Source organism: Cherax quadricarinatus, unplaced genomic scaffold, assembly GCF_038502225.1.
Source record: "Cherax quadricarinatus isolate ZL_2023a unplaced genomic scaffold, ASM3850222v1 Contig12, whole genome shotgun sequence".
NCBI lineage: Eukaryota > Metazoa > Arthropoda > Malacostraca > Decapoda > Parastacidae > Cherax > Cherax quadricarinatus.
The window spans coordinates 500,022-521,948 of NW_027195038.1; the positions used below are offsets into that span (position 1 = coordinate 500,022).

A 21,927-nucleotide genomic window follows, 5' to 3' on the forward strand; every position below is an offset into this window, starting at 1 on the left:
ACTGGAGCCTTTAAGACCACAGATTATGGCTGCATACTGGAGCCTTTAAGACCACAGATTATGGCTGCATACTGGAGCCTTTAAGACCATCTTCAGTAAATACAAAACTTCAGGTTTATAAAACAGTAAGTCAAATATAACATTAATTTTACCCTTGTGTTGATGTTATCGACCTGTCATCCACACACTAACATTGTTGATGTTATCAACCTGTCATCCACACACTAACATTGTTGATGATATCAACCTGTCATCCACACACTAACACTGTTGATGTTATCAACCTGTCATCCACACACTAACATTGTTGATGTTATCAACCTGTCATCCACAAACACACTAACATTGTTGATGATATCAACCTGTCATCCACACACTAACATTGTTGATGATATCAACCTGTCATCCACAAACACACTAACATTGTTGATGTTATCAACCTGTCATCCACACACTAACATTGTTGATGATATCAACCTGTCATCCACACACTAACATTGTTGATGTTATCAACCTGTCATCCACACACTAACATTGTTGATGTTATCAACCTGTCATCCACACACTAACATTGTTGATGATATCAACCTGTCATCCACAAACACACTAACATTGTTGAGGATATCAACCTGTCATCCACACACTAACATTGTTGATGATATCAACCTGTCATCCACACACTAACATTGTTGATGATATCAACCTGTCATCAACAAACACACTAACATTGTTGAGGATATCAACCTGTCATCCACACACTAACATTGTTGATGTTATCAACCTGTCATCCACACACTAACATTGTTGATGATATCAACCTGTCATCCACACACTAACATTGTTGATGTTATCAACCTGTCATCCACACACTAACATTGTTGATGATATCAACCTGTCATCCACACACTAACATTGTTGATGTTATCAACCTGTCATCCACACACTAACATTGTTGATGTTATCAACCTGTCATCCACACACTAACATTGTTGATGTTATCAACCTGTCATCCACACACTAACATTGTTGATATCAACCTGTCATCCACACACTAACATTGTTGATGATATCAACCTGTCATCCACACACTAACATTGTTGATGATATCAACCTGTCATCCACACACTAACATTGTTGATGTTATCAACCTGTCATCCACACACTAACAATGTTGATGTTATCAACCTGTCATCCACACACTAACACTGTTGATGATATCAACCTGTCATCCATAAACACACTAACACTGTGGATGATATCAACCTGTCATCCACAAACACACTAACATTGTTGAGGATATCAACCTGTCATCCACACACTAACATTGTTGATGGTATCAACCTGTCATCCACAAACACTAACATTGTTGATGTTATCAACCTGTCATCCACACACTAACACTGTTGAGGATATCAATCTGTCATCCACACATTAACATTGTTGAGGATATCAATCTGTCATCCATTCACTAACATTGTTGAGGATATCAACCTGTCATCCACACACACACTAACATTGTTGAGGATATCAACCTGTCATCCACACATTAACATTGTTGAGGATATCAACCTGTCATCCATTCACTAACATTGTTGAGGATATCAACCTGTCATCCACACACACACTAACATTGTTGAGGATATCAACCTATCATCCACACACACACTAACATTGTTGAGGATATCAACCTGTCATCCATTCACTAACATTGTTGATGATATCAACCTGTCATCCATTCACTAACATTGTTGAGGATATCAACCTGTCATCCATTCACTAACACTGTTGAGGATATCAACCTGTCATCCATTCACTAACACTGTTGAGGATATCAACCTGTCATCCATTCACTAACACTGTTGAGGATATCAACCTGTCATCCACACACACCCAAACACTGTTGAGGATATCAACCTGTCATCCATTCACTAACATTGTTGAGGATATCAACCTGTCATTCACACACACACAAACACTGTTGAGGATATCAACCTATCATCCACACATAACATTGTTGAGGATATGAACCTGTCATCCACACACACTAACATTGTTGAGGATATCAACCTATCATCCACACACACACTAACATTGTTGAGGATATCAACCTGTCATCCACACACACACTAACATTGTTGAGGATATCAACCTATCATCCACACACACACTAACATTGTTGAGGATATCAACCTGTCATCCACACACACACACACACACTAACTTTGTTGAGGATATCAACCTGTCATCCACACACACACTAACATTGTTGAGGATATCAACCTGTCATCCACACACACACTAACATTGTTGAGGATATCAACCTGTCATCCACACACACACTAACATTGTTGAGGATATCAACCTGTCATCCACACACACACACACACACACTAACTTTGTTGAGGATATCAACCTGTCATCCACACACACACTAACATTGTTGAGGATATCAACCTATCATCCACACACACACACTAACATTGTTGAGGATATCAACCTATCATCCACACACACACACAAACATTGTTGAGGATATCAACCTATCATCCACACACACACACATTGTTGAGGATATCAACCTATCATCCACACACACACTAACATTGTTGAGGATATCAACCTGTCATCCACACACACACTAACATTGTTGAGGATATCAACCTGTCATTCACACACACACACTAACATTGTTGAGGATATCAACCTGTCATCCACACACACACACTAACATTGTTGAGGATATCAACCTGTCATCAACTCACTAACAATTTTTACTCGATATGCTTAATGCAGTTTCTTCATACACATTATTTACATTATGCCAGATTACCTTAACATCAAATAACCACATTTAAACAATTATTGTACAACATACTTTTTTTTAACACACTAGCTGTTTTCCATCAAGGTAGTGAAACTTAAGAGGAAATACTTTCACCATCATTTATTCAATCACTGTCTTGTCAGAAGTGTGCTGACATCACACGTCAGATGCTTATGATACTGACGCATAAAGGAGAAACTATGGCTTCGTGTGTGAACAAAGAATGAAGAACCAAACATAATATTGATAAAGCATGGTAGTAACAGCATACATTTAAAAAATAATGAAGTTTTAGTGTCGCTCTCGTTCTTTCCATACTCCAGAACTATAATGAAAAAAAACTTAACTAGTTCATCAAATCTTATACAGGAGCCCTGTATTTCACGTGGATTAGCTTCCGGAGGTGATGTAATTCTGAAGACATGGATAATAGGAGATATCGCATTTCAGAGCTATTTAAATTTTTGGGGCCATTTTTGTTAACATGCCAGCTGTCTCCCACCAAGATAGGGCAACAAATAAGAAAATATATTTATCAGCATTTATTTAATCACTGTCTTGCCAGAGGTGTGTTAACATCAAAGTTCAGATGAACCTCTGAACTACAACATCCTCACCTCTCCTTCAGAGCACAGACACTGTATTTCCACCTTAGGGCTCAAGTTCATCTAACTGATTTCTCTGAATCCTTTCATAAATATTACTCTGCCCACGCTCCAACAGCACATCAAGTCATAAAAAACACTCATCTCTACTCCAGTCTAATACACTTACACAAGTTTATTGGATGTCCAAGCCCCTAACACTCAAAACCTCCCTTACCCCACCCCTCCAACCCTTTGTGTGATAACCCCTATCCTTCCTTCCATCCACCATAGATATATGTACCATATATGCCCCTTATGGTCATCATATGTTGCTCCATCCTCTGTAAATGTCCAAACCACATCAACAACCCATCCTCAGCCCTCTGAATAATACTTTTGACATCCCCACACCTTCTAGTCTCCAAGCTATGAATTCTCCGCATATATTCACACCACACGTTGCTTTCAAACACATCTTTACTGCCACCAAAGAACTTTATCAGCATCAAAGAGCAAGTGTGTCAACTCCTACTTTGTATACACAGTAAACCCTCGATATAACAGACTATTGGGGGGGGATTCTCTTAGTGTCCATTAAATTAATGTTAAAAATTAACAGAAAAAGCAGCTCGGTACTCTACTGTACACCTAATATACTAGTGTACACATAATTCAGATATACTGCAATAAACACTGAAAATAAAGGTGTTAAAAGTATACTTCACAGAGTGGATTTTATCCCATTATTTAGGAAGTCCATTATATAGAGGGTTTACTATAATTCATTAACATCTAATCTCACACCTCTCTTTTCAACACCCTAGCATTCCCTTCTTTTAAAACCCATCTACATATGTATGTTAAATAACCATGATGGTATCATAAATCCCTGTTTAAAACCTACTTTTACTGGAAAATAATGCACTTCCCTCCAACATACCCTAACCTAAGCCTCACTATCTGCATGAAAGCTCTTTACTGCTTACAGTAGCCTACCACCTACTTCAAACATCTGCCATATTGTTTCCCTATTCACCCTATCATGTGCCTTTCTAACACAAGTGCAACAAGAGTTTTCTTTCCTTTAACTAAGTATTGTTTGCTTATATGCTGCAATGTAAACACTTGGTCTACACATCCCCTACCCTTCCTAAAAACCTCTTTGTTTCTCTGCAATCCCATTTTCTGTCTTACCCATAATTCTTTCAATAATAACTATCATACACTTTACCTGGTATACTTAACAAGCTTATTTCCCTATAATTTTTACACTTTTTTCCTCATTTCCCTTATATCAATGAATATGTATGCTCTCTGCCAATGCCTAGGTACCTTACTGTCTTTCACACATTTTTTTTTTAACACATCAACTGCCTCCCACTAATGCAGGGTGACCCAAAAAAGAAAAACAGTTTCAGCATCATTCACACATAATCACTGTCTTTGCAGAGGCACCCAGCTATGACAGTTCAGATGTCCCTCAAAACAGCCAATATCCCAAACCCCTTTTCTACAGTGCAGGCATTGTACTTCCCACCTCCAGGACTCAAGTCTGGCTAACTGGTTTCCCTGAATCCCTTCACAAAAACATTATCCTCCTCACATTCCAACAGCTCATCAGGTCCCAAAAACCATTCGTCTCCATTCATTCCTATCTAACATGCTCACATATGCCTGCTGTATGTCCAGGCCCCTTGCACACAAAACTTCTTTTACCCTCCTCCATCCTTTCCTAGGATGACCCCTATCCCTCCTCTCCTCCAAGTCATCTAATTTTGATCCACCCTCTCTAAATGACCAAACTACCTCAATAACCCCTCTTTAGCTCTGACTAACTCCACACCTTCTCCTAAATACCACACTACGAATTCTCTGCATAACATCTCCATTGCCTCCAGCCTCCTCCTGGCTGCAGCATTTACAACCCATGCTTCACACCCATATAAGAGTGTTGGTACCACTATACGTACTCTCATACATTCCCTTCTTTGCCTCCATGGAATAAATGCACTAACCACTTTTTAACCCACTGAGGGTCCAGACCCTAGATCTGAAACTTGTCCACAGGATCCAAGAATTTTCAGAAAATTTTTTTTTTATTTTTATTATGAAATGGTAGAGAATCTTTTTCTGAAGGTAATAAAAAGTACGAAATTTGATGGAGAATTAATGAAATTACACTATCATGAATTTTGCCATGTCAGCGATATTTACACATCGGCAATTTTGCTTGCTTTGAGGCCTATTTTAGGCCAATTACATTGTTACAATTAACCAAATTCTTAGCAATTTCGCTAGTATGCCTTCCATTTTAGCGACTGAGCACAAGAAACCACCCAATCCACTATTTCAACTGCTTAATAAAGTGATCAAAAATTGGTAATTTGTCCAATTTCACACAAATTTCAAAATAGGGTCCACAATAAACAATGCAGGCATTCATAGCACTAAAAATAACATTTCCTCTATTCATTAGTTATGTTTCCAGGCTTTACACATATATTCCATTTTGATTTTTTATTCACACAAAAAAAAAAAAACAGAAGATTTACTGTTATGGAATATTGTAAAAATTGAATAAATAATATTGGATGCATGATGTGATCTGTTCGTTCTTGAATATCAGCAAAAATCGAACATTATCCCTAGATCGAGCTCAATTTCGAGCTATTTTCAGTCCTAAAATCAATCAAAATCATCTCTATTTCAGTAACATATCTTCCATTCTATCAAATGAGACCAAGAGACCATGAATACATATAACCACTCTGTGAAGGTACCTAGGGATTGGTACCTAGGTACTAGCAGAGAGCATGCATAGCTCCTTTGTATAAAGGCAAAGGGGATAAAAGAGAATACAAAAATTATAGGGGAAGAAGTCTGCTGAGTATACCTGGTAAAGTGAATGGAAGTTATTATTGAAAGAATTAAGAGTAAGACAGAGAGTAGGATAGCAGATGAACAAGGAGGTTTTAGGAAAGGTAGGGGATGTGCAGACGAAGTGTTTACAGTGAAACATATAGGTGAACAGTATTTAGATAAGGGTAAAGAGGTTTTTGTGGCATTTATGGATTTGGAAAAGGCATATGACAGGGTGGACACGGGGGCAATGTGGCAGATGTTGCAGGTGTATGGTGGAGGAGGTAGGTTACCAAAAGCAGTGAAGAGTTTTTATGAGGATAGCGAGGCTCAGGTTAGAGTATGTAGGAAAAAGGGAGATTATTTCCCAGTAAAAGTAGGCCTTAGACAAGGATGTGTGATGTCACCGTGGTTGTTCAATATATGTATCTATAGATGGGGTTGTAAGAGAAGTGAATGCGAGGGTCTTGGCAAGAGGTGTGGAGTTAAAAGATAAAGAATCAAACACAACGTGGGAGTTGTCACAGTTGCTCTTTGCTGATGACACTGTGCTTTTGGGAGATTCTGAAGAGAAGTTGCAGAGGTTGGTGGATGAATTTGGTAGGGTATGTAAAAGAAGAAAATTAAAAGTGAATATAGGGAAGAGTAAGGTAATGAGGATAACAAAAAGATTAAGTGACAAAAGATTGGATATCATATTGGAGGGAGAGAGTATGGAAGAGGTGAATGTATTCAGATATTTAGGAGTAGACATGTCAGCAGATGGGTCTATGAAGGATGAAGTGAATCATAGAACTGATGAAGGGAAAAGGGTGAGTGGTGGACTTAGGAGTCTGTGGAGGCAAAGAACTGTCTGTGGAAGCCAAGAGGGGACTGTATAATAATAATAATAATAATAATATCTTTATTTACTACGAGTACATGTACATGGTACACAGGCCTAGCTGACAACAATGACATACTACTATATAGAGAGCCCCTTGTTATGCTCTGCATGTCAGGCAAATTAGGTCAGTGTCCCAGGATGTGACCCACACCAGTCGACTAACACCCAGGTACTGATGGGGAACATAGACAACAGGTGGAAAGAAACATGCCCAATGTTTCTACTCTGGCTGGGAATCAAACCCAGGCCCTCACCGTGTGAAGCGAGAGCGTTAGCCACCAGAGCCACCGTATGAGAGTATATATAGTTGTACCAACACTTGTATGGGTGTGAAGCATGAGTGATGAATGTTGCAACGAGGAGAAAGCTGGAGGCAGTTGAGATGTTTTGTCTGAGGGCAATGTGTGGTGTGAATATAATGCAGAGAATTCGTAGTTTGAAAATAAGGAGAGGGTGTGGGATTATCAAAGCTACTATCCAGAGGGCTGAGGAGGGGTTGCTGAGGTGGTTTGGACATGTAGAGAGAATGGAACAAAACAGAATGACTTCGAGTGTGTTTAAATCTGTAGTGGAGGGAAGGCGGGGTAGGGGTCGGCCAAGGATGGGTTGGAGGGAGGGGGGTAAAGGACGTTTTGTGTGCGAGGAACTTGGACTTCCAGCAAGCATGCATGAGCGTATTTGATAGGAATGAATGGAGACAAATGGTTTTTAATACTTGAAGGGCTGTTGGAGTGTGAGCAAAGTAACATTTATGAAGGGAAGGAAAACCAGCAGGTTGGACTTGAGTCCTGGAGATGGGAAGTACAGTGTCTACACTCTGAAGGAGGGGTGTTAATGTTGCAGTTTTATAACTGTAGTGTAAAGTACCCCTCTGGTAATTCAGTGATGGAGTGAATGATGATGAAAGGTTTTCTTTTTCAGGCCACCCTGCCTTGGTGGGAATCGGCCGATGTGTTAATAAAAAAAAATAAAAACAATACGAAAATACATCGTAATGTCGCTGTTTTAAACCAAAAACACTATCATCAAAGTTTTTTCTCACTGTTCACTGCGTGCTGCAGGATTTTTTTATATGGTACACACTTACCACATAGACTCATTCTCTCATATCTAGGACCAAATTTACTGCTCACGGCTTATCTGAGTGAGGTGAGCTCATGCCGTAGAGCAACAGCATGGACCCTGGCTTTGGACCTTCAAGTGGTTAAACTGTATCCACCTGCTTTTAATAACTGTCTTACTCTCATCTATCATAACTGCTTTACCCCCTTTCATTCTACCCACTGCCTCATGCATTTCCCCCCCAGACATCTGGCTCTTCCTCAATCATAAAGATGTTATATCTGCCAGTCCAATGGAATAATCACTGCTTCCCTTTCTTCATCAACAATGAATAATAAAAATGTTCCCTCCATCTTCCCAGTACCTTCACTTCCCTATCTAGTAACTCCCCTCCTTTATTTTTAGCTACTAAATCCATTTGTTTCCTAGGCTGCCTCAACTTATTGATCTCACTCCAAAACTTTTTTCTAATTCTCAGCAAACTTTGATGATAAAACCTCTTTGACAATCTCATTCACTCTTCTTTAGCACTCCCTCACCATTCTTTTAACCCTTTGAGGGTCGACAGGCCCTCTCCGAAACTCGTTCTCAGGGTCGGCCAAATTTAAAAAAAAAAAAAATTATTTTCTCTTATGAAAAGATAGAGAATCTTTTCCCGATCATAAAGACACCAAAAGTTTGAAATTTGATAGAAAACTTACGGAATTATGCTCTCGCAAAGTTAGCGGTCTCGGCGATGTTTACACATCGGCGTTTCTGCCCACTTTGAGCCCCATTTTCGGCCAATTTCACTGTACTAGTCGACAAAAAACATGAATATTTCGCTAGAACTCCATTTTTTCTATCGAATGGGTGCAAGAAACCACCCATTTATGAAATTCAACTATCCAGTACAGTGGTCAGAATTTAGCAATTTTGCCAATTTCACACAAATTTCAAAAGATGCCAATTTCCGAATAGGGTCCAGAATAAACAAGAAAGACATTCCTGGCACTAAAATGACATTTCCTCTAGTCATTAGTCACGTCTCAAGGCCCCTCTTATATTCTTTTGCTTTCCACTTTGAATTTTTATTTTCACAAAAAATATAAGATTTACTGTTATGCAGACTACTGCATTAGTGTAAAAAATGGTATAAATATTATTGGTGCACTTGTGAAAGAATATTAGACTCACCAGTTGACGTGTATTGCATGCTTGGCACGATTTGTTTACTTTTGAAGTTTGGTAAAAATCGAACATTTCTGCTACTTTGAGCTCAATTTCAAGGCACCTTTCATTGTAAAACCAGTCAGAATCATCTCAATTTCTGTAATATGTCTTCCATTCTATAAAATGAGACCAAGAAAACTAGAATACAACAATAAATACCATACGAAAATACACTGCAAAGTCACTGATTTATTAAAAAAAAATGGTCAGTTTTTTTTTTCTCATTATGCACTGTGTGCTGCAGGATTTTTTTTAGACTGTGCACACTGACCACATAGACCCATTCTTTCATATGAAGGCCTACCAGCTTTCTCCCACTAGAATTGAGGCCGCTAGAATTTATGAGTACTAGTACGTCAAAAACCCCTACGCGTAAGACGTACTAGTACGACCAAAACCCTCAAAGGGTTAACTTTTCTTACTCTGTATATACTCCTCCCTTTAAATATCACTTCTACATTATAAAAACCTTTCATATGATAACCTTTTCTCCTTCTCTACACTCTTTACCACATCATTCCACTAACTGCTTCTCTTCCATCCACCCTCCTATACCCACAAACTTCTGCTATTTCCTATACCCACAAACTTCTGCTATTTCCTATACCCACAAACTTCTGCCATTTCCTATACCCACAAACTTCTGCTATTTCCTATACCCACAAACTTCTGCTATTTCCTATACCCACAAACTTCTGCTATTTCCTATACCCACAAACTTCTGCTATTTCCTATACCCACAAACTTCTGCTATTTCCTATACCCACAAACTTCTGCTATTTCCTATACCCACAAACTTCTGCTATTTCCTATACCCACAAACTTCTGCTGTATACTCTAACACTTCATTCTTCAGTCTACCTGATATCTCTTTGACCTTATTCACACCAACTGTATTCTCTCTAGCCCTCTTACTCTTAACTGCTTATATCCTACCCTAAATATCTCCTTTTCTAGTTTATTAACTCTCATCTCCCTCTTACCCACTTATGACATTCTTGTACATATATTTATATAGGCAAAAAAAAAAAAATGCCATTGAGTAAAATATGGTACACATGATGGTGTAAAAACATGTGGGCACAAGTACAGTGTAACTAACAGTAAATACAAAATAATGTTCATAATTCATCACTTAAAATATTCAGTTACTTGAGACAAAGTAATAATATACATGTACATGTATGTACTATCATTCACACTATTAACTTTGTATTTGTAAACGAGACAGACGAATGTGCCTCCAAAATTGGACATCACATGGAAAAAGCCTTCATAGTATGCACTATTTGATCTTAGATGTACTGTTTCAATCACATTTAGAAAAAAAAAATAGACAAGAGAGCTTTATAAGAAATTTTTCTGAAACCTGTAAAAAGTATGTGTACTGTACATTAATTTGTTGCACATGTCATGCTGGATCACAACCTTTGCAACTAAAAAAAAATCGTGACCTACCCTGCCCATTTTTTACATTACCAGAAATACTCAATATTCTTGGGGTAGCTTAAGGTGTGTCTAATTAAAGGTGTGTTCCACACCTTCAACATTCACTAAGGACCCTGTCTTACCAAAGATGCCCTGAAGGGAAGCTGATGAGACTCAGGCAGTGCCTTTATATCAGAAGGGGAGAAAGAAGTGATGTGGGTGTACCAGCGACACACTGCCGGGTGAGTGTCAGGGGCTGGGGCACCTGAGAGCCGCTGTGCCAACATAGAGTCAGTCTGGCAGGGCATGTAACCATATATGTAGCTGTACTGAGTGAGGTGGCTCTCCAGAGCCTCCAAGTCCGGTGCCACACTCCTAGCTTCTGCCTCTGTGTCGTTCTTGCCTCTCGCTGCCTGCCAGGAGACCACAACTCACCTCAGTCCTAATACAATTCCACTCTTAACATGTATACACTAAACTCTAAAAATCAAATTCAATAGTAAAAATCTTTATTTCTAAGAAGCATATTTGGAAGAAGTTCATTTTGGTTACAGTTTTGATACAATTAGGATACAAAAAATGATAAACTGTAATTGCCTATTCAATAGAAAGAATTGAATATGCAAAACATTTTGAGAAATCTCTCTCATGAAGCTATTATACACTGTGATTTCTTGCAACTGCAACTGACAAAGTGCATCCATATAACACATACCTTGATGGCCTTTTTCATGTGCTATTCAATTTTGGATGTACTTTTTTCAATTACTTTTAAAAAATTCATGCTAGAGGAGCTATCTCATAAATAAGGAAAACATATCAAGCTGTAAAAGTAATCTGTACACTTCAGCATCTAACACAGACCAGATTCCTTTAACACACTAGCTACCTTTGATATACCTTTGAAGAATTTCGAGAGTATATCTACTCTCTGAGCCCGGCCATGGGCCAGGCTCGTCTGGTGCTCGCCTGGTCAACCAGGCTGTTGCTGCTGGAGGCCTGCTGCCCCACATATCCATCACAGCCTGGTTGATGCTATCTTCCACCGAGATCAGGACAGTCATTTTCTGTCATCACCGTCATTCATTAGATCACTACCTGGCCAGAAATGTGCTGCCATCACAGCACAGATGACCCTCTGAAATATAACATCCCCACTCATAATTCTGAGTGCAGGCACTGTACTTCCCACCTCAAGGACTGAAACATCCCCACTCATCAATCAGAATGTAGGCACTGTACTTCTCACCTCCAGCACTGTAACATCCCCACATGTCCTTCAGAGAGCAAGCACTGTATACTTCCCACATCTAGGACTGTAACATCCCCACCTATCCCTCAGAGTGTAAGCACTGTATGTGACAGAAGAGCAGTTGCTGACAACCCACATTCCATATTAGAGGGCAGAGTTAGTCATGTTCATCACTTCTCCCTTTTGCATTGCTCGATTATCTATTTTTGTAACTTGATTTAGATTATTCTGTTGCAGAATGCAAGTAGTTTAGCGAGACAAGACTAACCTTCCCTAAATCCATGGTGACTTTCTGTAAAAAAAACAAAAAGTCTACCTCTCTACAGTAAATGCTCAACCAATGGGTCAGTAGATGCTGTATATGAAGGAGAAGACTCATGTCATCACTCTCATGGAAGAGGTAGACCCTATGAAGGATACTGCTGAGAAGTTGGGATGCACCCCAGAGTCTATCAGGAACCTTAAATAACAGCAAGCAACTTGCATCATGGTACCACTCTCATCAAGCAGAGGGGAGTCTGGGGGGCCCAGGAAGCCCATCCCATGCACTGATGCTCTTCTCAAGAAGGAAGACATGCTAAAGCCTACAATTACTACTTAGGAACTAAAGAACAAGCATCCTGATGTTTTGTGAGAAGTGGCTGTGTGCACTATCCAACATCACCTGTAACAGGATCTAAGGATGCCATGTCAGAGGGCTACCAAGAAACCCGTTATCACCAAGAATACATGTTCAGTGGTTCACTTGTCCTGATACCCCATGTGGAGTAGACCCTTTACTGACATTTCCATTATGCAGTGGGGGAAACATTGTTGGTGAAGAATCTTATCACACTGCATTTGTGTCTGTTTCCATCATGTCAGTATGCCATGCCATTTATCGCAAACATAACACGCTAAAAGGAATCCTGGATGAGCCTTCATGACTCTTAGGTGTTTCTATTCTGACCACTGTTCATCAGTGACCCAGGACCCACACAAGACATCCTGGGAGAAGTTCAAAAGGTGTTTTAACATACATCACATCCAGTGTATCCCTTGCCACACCCCTGGATCACAATATCTACTCTATACACACAACAGAATTCCTTTTAGTTCTTGCTTTGGGGGTCCATGTAGGTGCCCTAAATGTTTTCCATGGGTACTTACCGGAGATCAGTTATAAGGGGCCTTCTACCCTCTTTACCAGATCCCAAACCAGGCTTCCTTACCTCACTTAATGGTCACCTACCTGTGTCAGTTACGAGGGTTAATCTATCCTGTCAGGTCATACATCAGGCTACCTTCCTTCACTCAATGGTTACAAACACTGTGTCAGTTATGACAGTTCTTCTATCCTCTCCATCAAGTCCCAGACCAGGCCTCCCTCCTCCCCTCAATCTTTCCACTTCATTCCAAGCAGCTCCTCATCATTTTTTCCCCAACAAGAAAGATAAGACTCATATTGTTTACAAGACAATCATATATTTACCAGTTAATTCCACACTCTTCTGTGATTTCAACATAAACGAGCACTTTCAATGGTCCTCCTATGGTTTTAAATTCTCTGCAGCTGAGCCTCTTCATTCCTTTGTCTCTGGGTTTTACCACCACCTCTAGACTCATCTCCAACACATTGAAATGATTCCTTACATCTGCCTGAACCAGGCATGACCTCAGAATAAAAGTAAAATCCCTTGACACCATACATGTGAAATGAAAGCCTGTGAAGGTACTTCCCTCTTGTCTGACCATTGTGAAATGATCTTTAAATAGTTTATATTCTGACAGGAATGCTGATCTTTTCTTTCTGGCTCATTAACATATAAGTAAATCTGATAAACCTTTTTGTATTTGTTCATGTCAGATGAGTCTCTGTGTTTGTGGATTGGAGAGTCTGTGGAGGATGTCTGAGAAGGTTTGAGAGTCAAGGGATTACTTGTTGAACATTGTAATTGCTGGTGACAACTTGTGCAGTTTTCCTATAGACAATGTTAACTATTTGCAGGATCAAAGCACTGGAAGAAATAATTCTGCTCAGTAATAGTATAGTACTGTACCTAGAATTTAAAATTAAATGTACATACTGTAGCAGTTTCCATATTACAGAACTATTCAAAGTCTTGTTTTAATTTAGGAACATGTGCAGCAATACATAAAAAGAAATACAAAATATGGAATAAGAAATGTTACAATAAAAATTCACAGATCTACTTATTGTAACCAGGTTCCTACCCATAACTTTAAACTGCACACCTAGGCATGAGTCTTGTGAGCCTTGGTAAGTGGCCCTGTACTGAGTGTGAGGGCACGAGTACTGAGTGTGAGGGCACGAGTACCTTCCTCTCTCTCACTCCCTGACAGCCTCCCTGTCCAGTGACATTCTTATGGTCTATGAACTAGGACAGCAGTATATTTCTGTGACACTGATACAACCCCTGACATGTCTAACTCCTTCACTGACTACACAATCTCGGTGAATTAGGTATCAATGCTCATATGCTTTAGAGTTAGTTAAAGCTCATGTATTGGAGTCAGTGTGGACTACACCATGCATACATACTTTATATAGGTGGTATATAGGTACACCCGTTGTATTTTCTTTGCATATTTTTTAATTTTAAGTTTTATCTCTCAGGCAGTGTGTACTATACAACCTGTATCATAGGCCAGGGCAGTAATGCTCTTTCACGTCACATGTCACAGATGGATTGATGCTTCTCAATGTGTGGACAATGTATGACATCCTATGTAACCCTGAGCCAATTGTACAGAGATTTATGTTCCAGTGCTGTCTTAACATCCCCCATTCATCACCATCTCTGTCAGTAAACCAGCCCTTTTTTTATCTCTCTCTTCTGCAGCCAGTATTACAAGGTTTTTTAGGGCCCAGTTATTTTACCATTTCTATAAAAGGGTAAGCCAAAGTCAAGTTCCACAGGAGCATTTCAGTTTTTACTTGCTGCATGTCAGTGCTGTCGGCTCGGGATGACTCAAGATGTGTGGCCAAGTGATGTAACCAGGTTCTTAACGATAACTTCAAAATGCCTGCTTAGGCACGATTCTTGTAGGCCTCGGTGCATACTCCTAACTCGCCAGCTACCATGCCAATCAGCCCTGCAATCATGGACAAGGTGGATTGTCCCATACTGGCACCTCTACACAACCTATTATTTAAATAAATACATAATAACCTTCATTATTACTAAACAAAAATGAAGTACATGTATAGTAAGTGATAGAGTGAAGACTTGTAATACTGCTGTATAAAAACCCTTAATAAGAAGTTGAATGCAAAACAATAAATTAATAAACTATGTACTACTGTACACACAATGATGAAGCTTGTCCGTACAGCACAACAAAACTTCACATAGGCTCACCTTCTTTTTTTCCCCGACTGTCTTGGAGATAACATTGGCCACTCTATTGAGGAGATCACCTTTGTGACGTGCTGCAATCATATAATTATTATTATTCAACAAACATTTATATTTCTTGGCTCTCCCACCTACCCTACTACATGCAACGATGAGAATAAACCTACAATGTAAATAATCTGTAAATGAACTTAAAATGCCAAATGAAGGGATGAATCAGGAGGATCTATTACAAAATGTAAGAAGTCTATTCATATCAATTCTAATGAATCAAGACAATCTTGCAGCTAAAATGCACTCACACAATTGCACAATATACCATTAATCCTATCACTGTCAGCACCCCCAAACTGGAAGCTCCTTTCTGTGTTGACATTTTTTAAAAAAAAAAAAAAATAATTTGGCTTTAAAATAGGAGAGAATCTTTTTTAAAGGACTTTGTTCAGAGGGAATGGGGCTTAAGACAGGATTTTAACCTAAGGGGCTGTGAAAAATGATACGATGCTGGAAAAATAAAAGAAATCATTTTAAAAACATGTGATTTTCAGTATGCATGTGAAATTTCTTAAACTTTAGTGCTTTTATAGACCCTGGTCAAAATAATACTGTACAGTAAAAAATTAGATATTAATTTGAAAAAATAAGTACAGTGGACCCCCACCTTACGAACGCATCACGTTACATTAAATCCGCTATACGAAGCATTTGAACGCAAAAATTTTGCCTCGCCTCACGATAAAAAACTCGCCTTATGTGATTCGTCCAGGACGTGTCCCACGTGTGGCCTCAGTGCCAGTGTTTACAAGCCAGCCAGTGCGGTCGCATCTACGCATACATTCGGTACATTTCACATTATCCCAGTGTTTTTAGTGCTTGTAACTGCAAAATAATTCACCATGGACCCCAAGAAAGCTTATAGTGCCATCCCTGTGGTAAAAAGGGCGAGAATTAGTATGGAATTGAAAAAAAGAGATTAAGGAAATGCGTGCAAAGTGGGTTGAACTGCAAACCTTTACGGATGAAAATCACCCTGACACAGCTACTGCAAGCCATGTTGGCAACCTGTACAATGACAATGTTATGACCCATTTTATTAAAGTCTTAAAGGAACAGGAGGTACAGAGCTCTATGGGCAGATTTGTTGTGCAATAGAGGTCCAGTGACTCTCAAGCTGGTCCTAGTGGCATTAAAAGAAGGGAAGTAACCCCGGAAAAGGACTTGCTACCTCATGTCCTAATGGAAGGGGATTCCCCTTCTAAACAATATCTTCCACACTCTCCCCTCCTCCTATCCCATCAATTATCACCAGATCTTCAACAAAGGTAAGTGTCATGTATTCTATTCTTAGTAGAGTAGTAATTGTGCATGTCTTCTTCAGTTTGTGTGTATTAAAATTAATATTTCATGTGGTAAAAATTTTTTTTTTCATACTTTGGAGTGACAGGAACGGATTAATTTGATTTCCATTATTTCTTATGGGGAAAATTAATTCGACTAACAATAATTTCAGCATACGATGAGCTCTCAGGAACGGATTAATATCGTAAGGCGGGGATCCACTGTATTGGCATCTAGGGTGCTTTAGCTTCCTTCAATCACATCGTTGCTATGCAACTGACACCAAAAATGCAAAATTTGGTGTAATATTTACAAAGTTACACAGGAGCAAAGATGGAGGTCAAGGAACACTTTATACAACCAAGCTTTTGCCCACTTTGAGGTCTAATTTTGGGTAATTCCAATGATCAAACTGAAGCAACCGAGGTGCACGCCTGGTGAACACGAGGTGTACGTAAGGTGCACATCTGGTGAACAAGAGGTGTATGTAAGGTGCACATCTGGTGAACATGAGGTGTAGATAAGGTGCACATCTGGTGAACATGAGGTGTAGATAAGGTGCACATCTGGTGAACATGAGGTGTAGGTGAGGTGCACATCTGGTGAACATGAGGTATAAGTGAGGTGCACATCTGGTGAACAAGGTGTAGGTAAGGTGCACATCTGGTGAACAAGGTGTAGGTAAGGTGCACATCTGGTGAACATGAGGTGTAGGTGAGGTGCACATCTAGTGAACATGAGGTGTAGGTAAGGTGCACATCTGGTGAACATGAGGTGTAGGTGAGGTGCACATCTGGTGAACAAGAGGTGTAAGTGAGGTGCACATCTGGTGTACAAGAGGTGTAAGTGAGGTGCACATCTGGTGAACAAGAGGTGCAAGTGAGGTGCACATCTGGTGAACAAGGTGTAGGTGAGGTGCACATCTGGTGAACATGATGTAGGTGAGGTGCACATCTGGTGAACATGAGGTGTAGGTGAGGTGCACATCTGGTGAACATGAGGTGTAGGTGAGGTGCACATCTGGTGAACAAGAGGTGTAGGTGAGGTGCACATCTGGTGAACAAGAGGTGTAAGTGAGGTGCATATCTGGTGTACAAGAGGTGTAAGTGAGGTGCACATCTGGTGAACAAGAGGTGTAAGCGAGGTGCAAATCTGATGAACAAGGTGTAGGTGAGGTGCACATCTGGTGAACATGATGTAGGTGAGGTGCACATCTGATGAAAATGAGGTGTAGGTGAGGTGCACATCTGGTGAACATGAGGTGTAGGTGAGGTGCACATCTGGTGAACAAGAGGTGTAGATGAGGTGTACATCTGGTGAACAAGAGGTGTAAGTGAGGTGCACATCTGGTGAACAAGATGTGTGAGGTGCACATCTGGTGAACAAGAGGTGTAAGAGAGGTGCACATCTGGTGAACATGGTGTAGGTGAGGTGCACATCTGGTGAACATGGTGTAGGTGAGGTGCACATCTGGTGAACAAGATGTAGGTGAGGTGTACATCTGGTGAACATGGTGTAGGTAAGGTGCACATCTGGTGAACATGGTGTAGGTGAGGTGCACATCTGGTGAACATGGTGTAGGTAAGGTGCACATCTGGTGAACATGGTGTAGATAAGGTGCACATCTGGTGAACATGGTGTAGGTGAGGTGCACATCTGGTGAACATGGTGTGGGTGAGGTGCACATCTGGTGCACATAGTGTAGGTGAGGTGCACATCTGGTGAGCATGGTGTAGGTGAGGTGCACATCTGGTGAACATGGTGTGGGTGAGGTGCACATCTAGTGCACATAGTGTAGGTGAGGTGCACATCTGGTGAGCATGGTGTAGGTGAGGTGCACATCTGGTGAACATGGTGTAGGTGAGGTGCACATCTAGTGCACATAGTGTAGGTGAGGTGCACATCTGGTGATCATGGTGTAGGTGAGGTGCACATCTGGTGCACATAGTGTAGGTGAGGTGCACATCTAGTGCACATAGTGTAGGTGAGGTGCACATCTGGTGATCATGGTGTAGGTGAGGTGCACATCTGGTGCACATAGTGTAGGTGAGGTGCACATCTAGTGCACATAGTGTAGGTGAGGTGCACATCTGGTGAACATGGTGTAGGTGAGGTGCACATCTAGTGCACATAGTGTAGGTGAGGTGCACATCTGGTGAACATGGTGTAGGTGAGGTGCACATCTGGTGAACATGGTGTAGGTGAGGTGCACATCTGGTGAACAAGATGTAGGTGAGGTGTACATCTGGTGAACATGGTGTAGGTAAGGTGCACATCTGGTGAACATGGTGTAGGTGAGGTGCACATCTGGTGAACATGGTGTAGGTAAGGTGCACATCTGGTGAACATGGTGTAGATAAGGTGCACATCTGGTGAACATGGTGTAGGTGAGGTGCACATCTGGTGAACATGGTGTGGGTGAGGTGCACATCTGGTGCACATAGTGTAGGTGAGGTGCACATCTGGTGAGCATGGTGTAGGTGAGGTGCACATCTGGTGAACATGGTGTGGGTGAGGTGCACATCTAGTGCACATAGTGTAGGTGAGGTGCACATCTGGTGAGCATGGTGTAGGTGAGGTGCACATCTGGTGAACATGGTGTAGGTGAGGTGCACATCTAGTGCACATAGTGTAGGTGAGGTGCACATCTGGTGATCATGGTGTAGGTGAGGTGCACATCTGGTGATCATGGTGTAGGTGAGGTGCACATCTGGTGAACATGGTGTAGGTGAGGTGCACATCTAGTGCACATAGTGTAGGTGAGGTGCACATCTGGTGATCATGGTGTAGGTGAGGTGCACATCTGGTGAACATGGTGTAGGTGAGGTGCACATCTAGTGCACATAGTGTAGGTGAGGTGCACATCTGGTGATCATGGTGTAGGTGAGGTGCACATCTGGTGAACATGGTGTGGGTGAGGTGCACATCTAGTGCACATAGTGTAGGTGAGGTGCACATCTGGTGAGCATGGTGTAGGTGAGGTGCACATCTGGTGAACATGGTGTAGGTGAGGTGCACATCTAGTGCACATAGTGTAGGTGAGGTGCACATCTGGTGATCATGGTGTAGGTGAGGTGCACATCTGGTGCACATAGTGTAGGTGAGGTGCACATCTAGTGCACATAGTGTAGGTGAGGTGCACATCTGGTGAACATGGTGTAGGTGAGGTGCACATCTAGTGCACATAGTGTAGGTGAGGTGCACATCTAGTGCACATAGTGTAGGTGAGGTGCACATCTAGTGTACATAGTGTAGGTGAGGTGCACATCTGGTGAACATGGTGTAGGTGAGGTGCACATCTAGTGCACATAGTGTAGGTGAGGTGCACATCTAGTGCACATAGTGTAGGTGAGGTGCACATCTGGTGAACATGGTGTAGGTGAGGTGCACATCTGGTGAACATGGTGTAGGTGAGGTGCACATCTGGTGAACATGGTGTAGGTGAGGTGCACATCTAGTGCACATAGTGTAGGTGAGGTGCACATCTGGTGAACATGGTGTAGGTGAGGTGCACATCTGGTGCACACAGTGTAGGTGAGGTGCACATCTGGTGCACACAGTGTAGGTAAGGTGCACATCTGGTGCACACAGTGTAGGTGAGGTGCACACAGTGTATGTGAGGTGCACATCTGGTGCACATAGTGTAGGTGAGGTGCACATCTGGTGCACATAGTGTAGGTGAGGTGCACATCTGGTGCACATAGTGTAGGTGAGGTGCACATCTGGTGCACATAGTGTAGGTGAGGTGCACACAGTGTAGGTGAGGTGCACATCTGGTGCACATAGTGTAGGTGAGGTGCATATCTGGTGCACATAGTGTAGGTGAGGTGCACACAGTGTAGGTGAGGTGCACATCTGGTGAACATGGTGTAGGTGAGGTGCATATCTGGTGCACATAGTGTAGGTGAGGTGCACACAGTGTAGGTGAGGTGCACATCTGGTGAACATGGTGTAGGTGAGGTGCACATCTGGTGCACACAGTGTAGGTGAGGTGCACATCTTACCAGATCTCCACTTAGTATCGAGGTTAATAACCTGGTCGACGGTAGAAACATCTTTATATCTGTTGGTCTGTGAGTGTCTGACAACCTCTGGGTCACCACCTTGATCAACACGGAACAACACTATGTCCAACATTGTACTCTTCTTCCTGCTCTTGTTTCCACCAGTAACTTTATTATTACTAACACCTGGATGATGGTGACACCTCTAACAACAACATCACATGCGGTCCGGCTCACTGTTGTCAAATCCGGAATCCACATGGCGTTCGTCGACAATAAATCCGGATTTGTAAATCATTTTGAATCCGAATTTGCAAGTTGTTCTTCAGAAGGCATCCGCCGGGATCTATGAAGTGTTCATCTCCCCATTCTAAATTCACAAGGAGTTCTTCATGCGAATCCGAATGTATGATGTTTTCTACACACTAAACGGCTCTAGGTTTTCCTTCTAGTAATTTCATATTTACGGGAAGTTCTTCATTCACTAGATCCGGATCCGAGATCCACGAGAAGTTCTCTAGTGATTCTGGATTTACAAGAAGTTCGTCTCCTAAATCCGGATTTACTAGGCTCTAAAATTCATGATCCACAAGTTTTTTTTCTCTTGAATCCGAATTTACAAGGCGTTCTCACTGGCTCTTGAATCTGAGATGCACAGGAAATTCCTCTCCAGGATCCGGATTATCAAAGCGTAATTAACAGTCACAAGCTTCAGATATTCGAGGTCCACAAAGCGGCCTTTCCCAGAATCCGGATTCACACTCACAAGCTTGAGAATCAGGGATTAACGATGCTTTCTTCCAGTACTACTAAAAAATATTTGAGAAATTAATCCACAACCGACTGTACACCTGCCTGACCAAGCACAATACACTTACTCATTGTCAGTCTGAATTCAGGCTGAAAAAAATACTAGAGAAGACTTCAGTAATATGAATGCTCACATAGTTTATTTAATCAGTCGAGAGAAATTATGTCTAAAGGAGAAAAAGGCACAATACCGTGACTGAAACAATACACAAATAACCAACATAGAGAGAGGAGCTTACGACGACGTTTTGGTCCTACTTGGACCTTTTACAAAGTCACACTCACACGAGAAATAGGATAGGTAGG

The 21,927-nt window shown here is 41.1% G+C and overlaps 1 protein-coding gene across 2 annotated transcripts in view; it reads right to left on the reverse strand.

Annotated features, from left to right (window-relative positions):
• Positions 1 to 21,066, reverse strand: part of SerRS (Seryl-tRNA synthetase) — a 67,531-nt gene extending 46,465 nt beyond the window's left edge. The window contains exons 1-3 of one of the 2 annotated variants that reach the window (XM_070079744.1): positions 20,812 to 21,066; positions 15,473 to 15,543; positions 11,002 to 11,271 (exon numbers count right to left, since the gene is read on the reverse strand). In XM_070079744.1, the coding sequence (XP_069935845.1) occupies positions 11,002 to 11,271; positions 15,473 to 15,543; positions 20,812 to 20,944 (474 nt within the window). In that variant the 5' untranslated portion in view covers positions 20,945 to 21,066. The remainder of the gene's footprint in view (positions 1 to 11,001; positions 11,272 to 15,472; positions 15,544 to 20,811) is intronic. The other variant, XM_070079745.1, reaches the window with a different exon arrangement.
• Between the last annotated feature and the right edge of the window lie 861 nt (positions 21,067 to 21,927).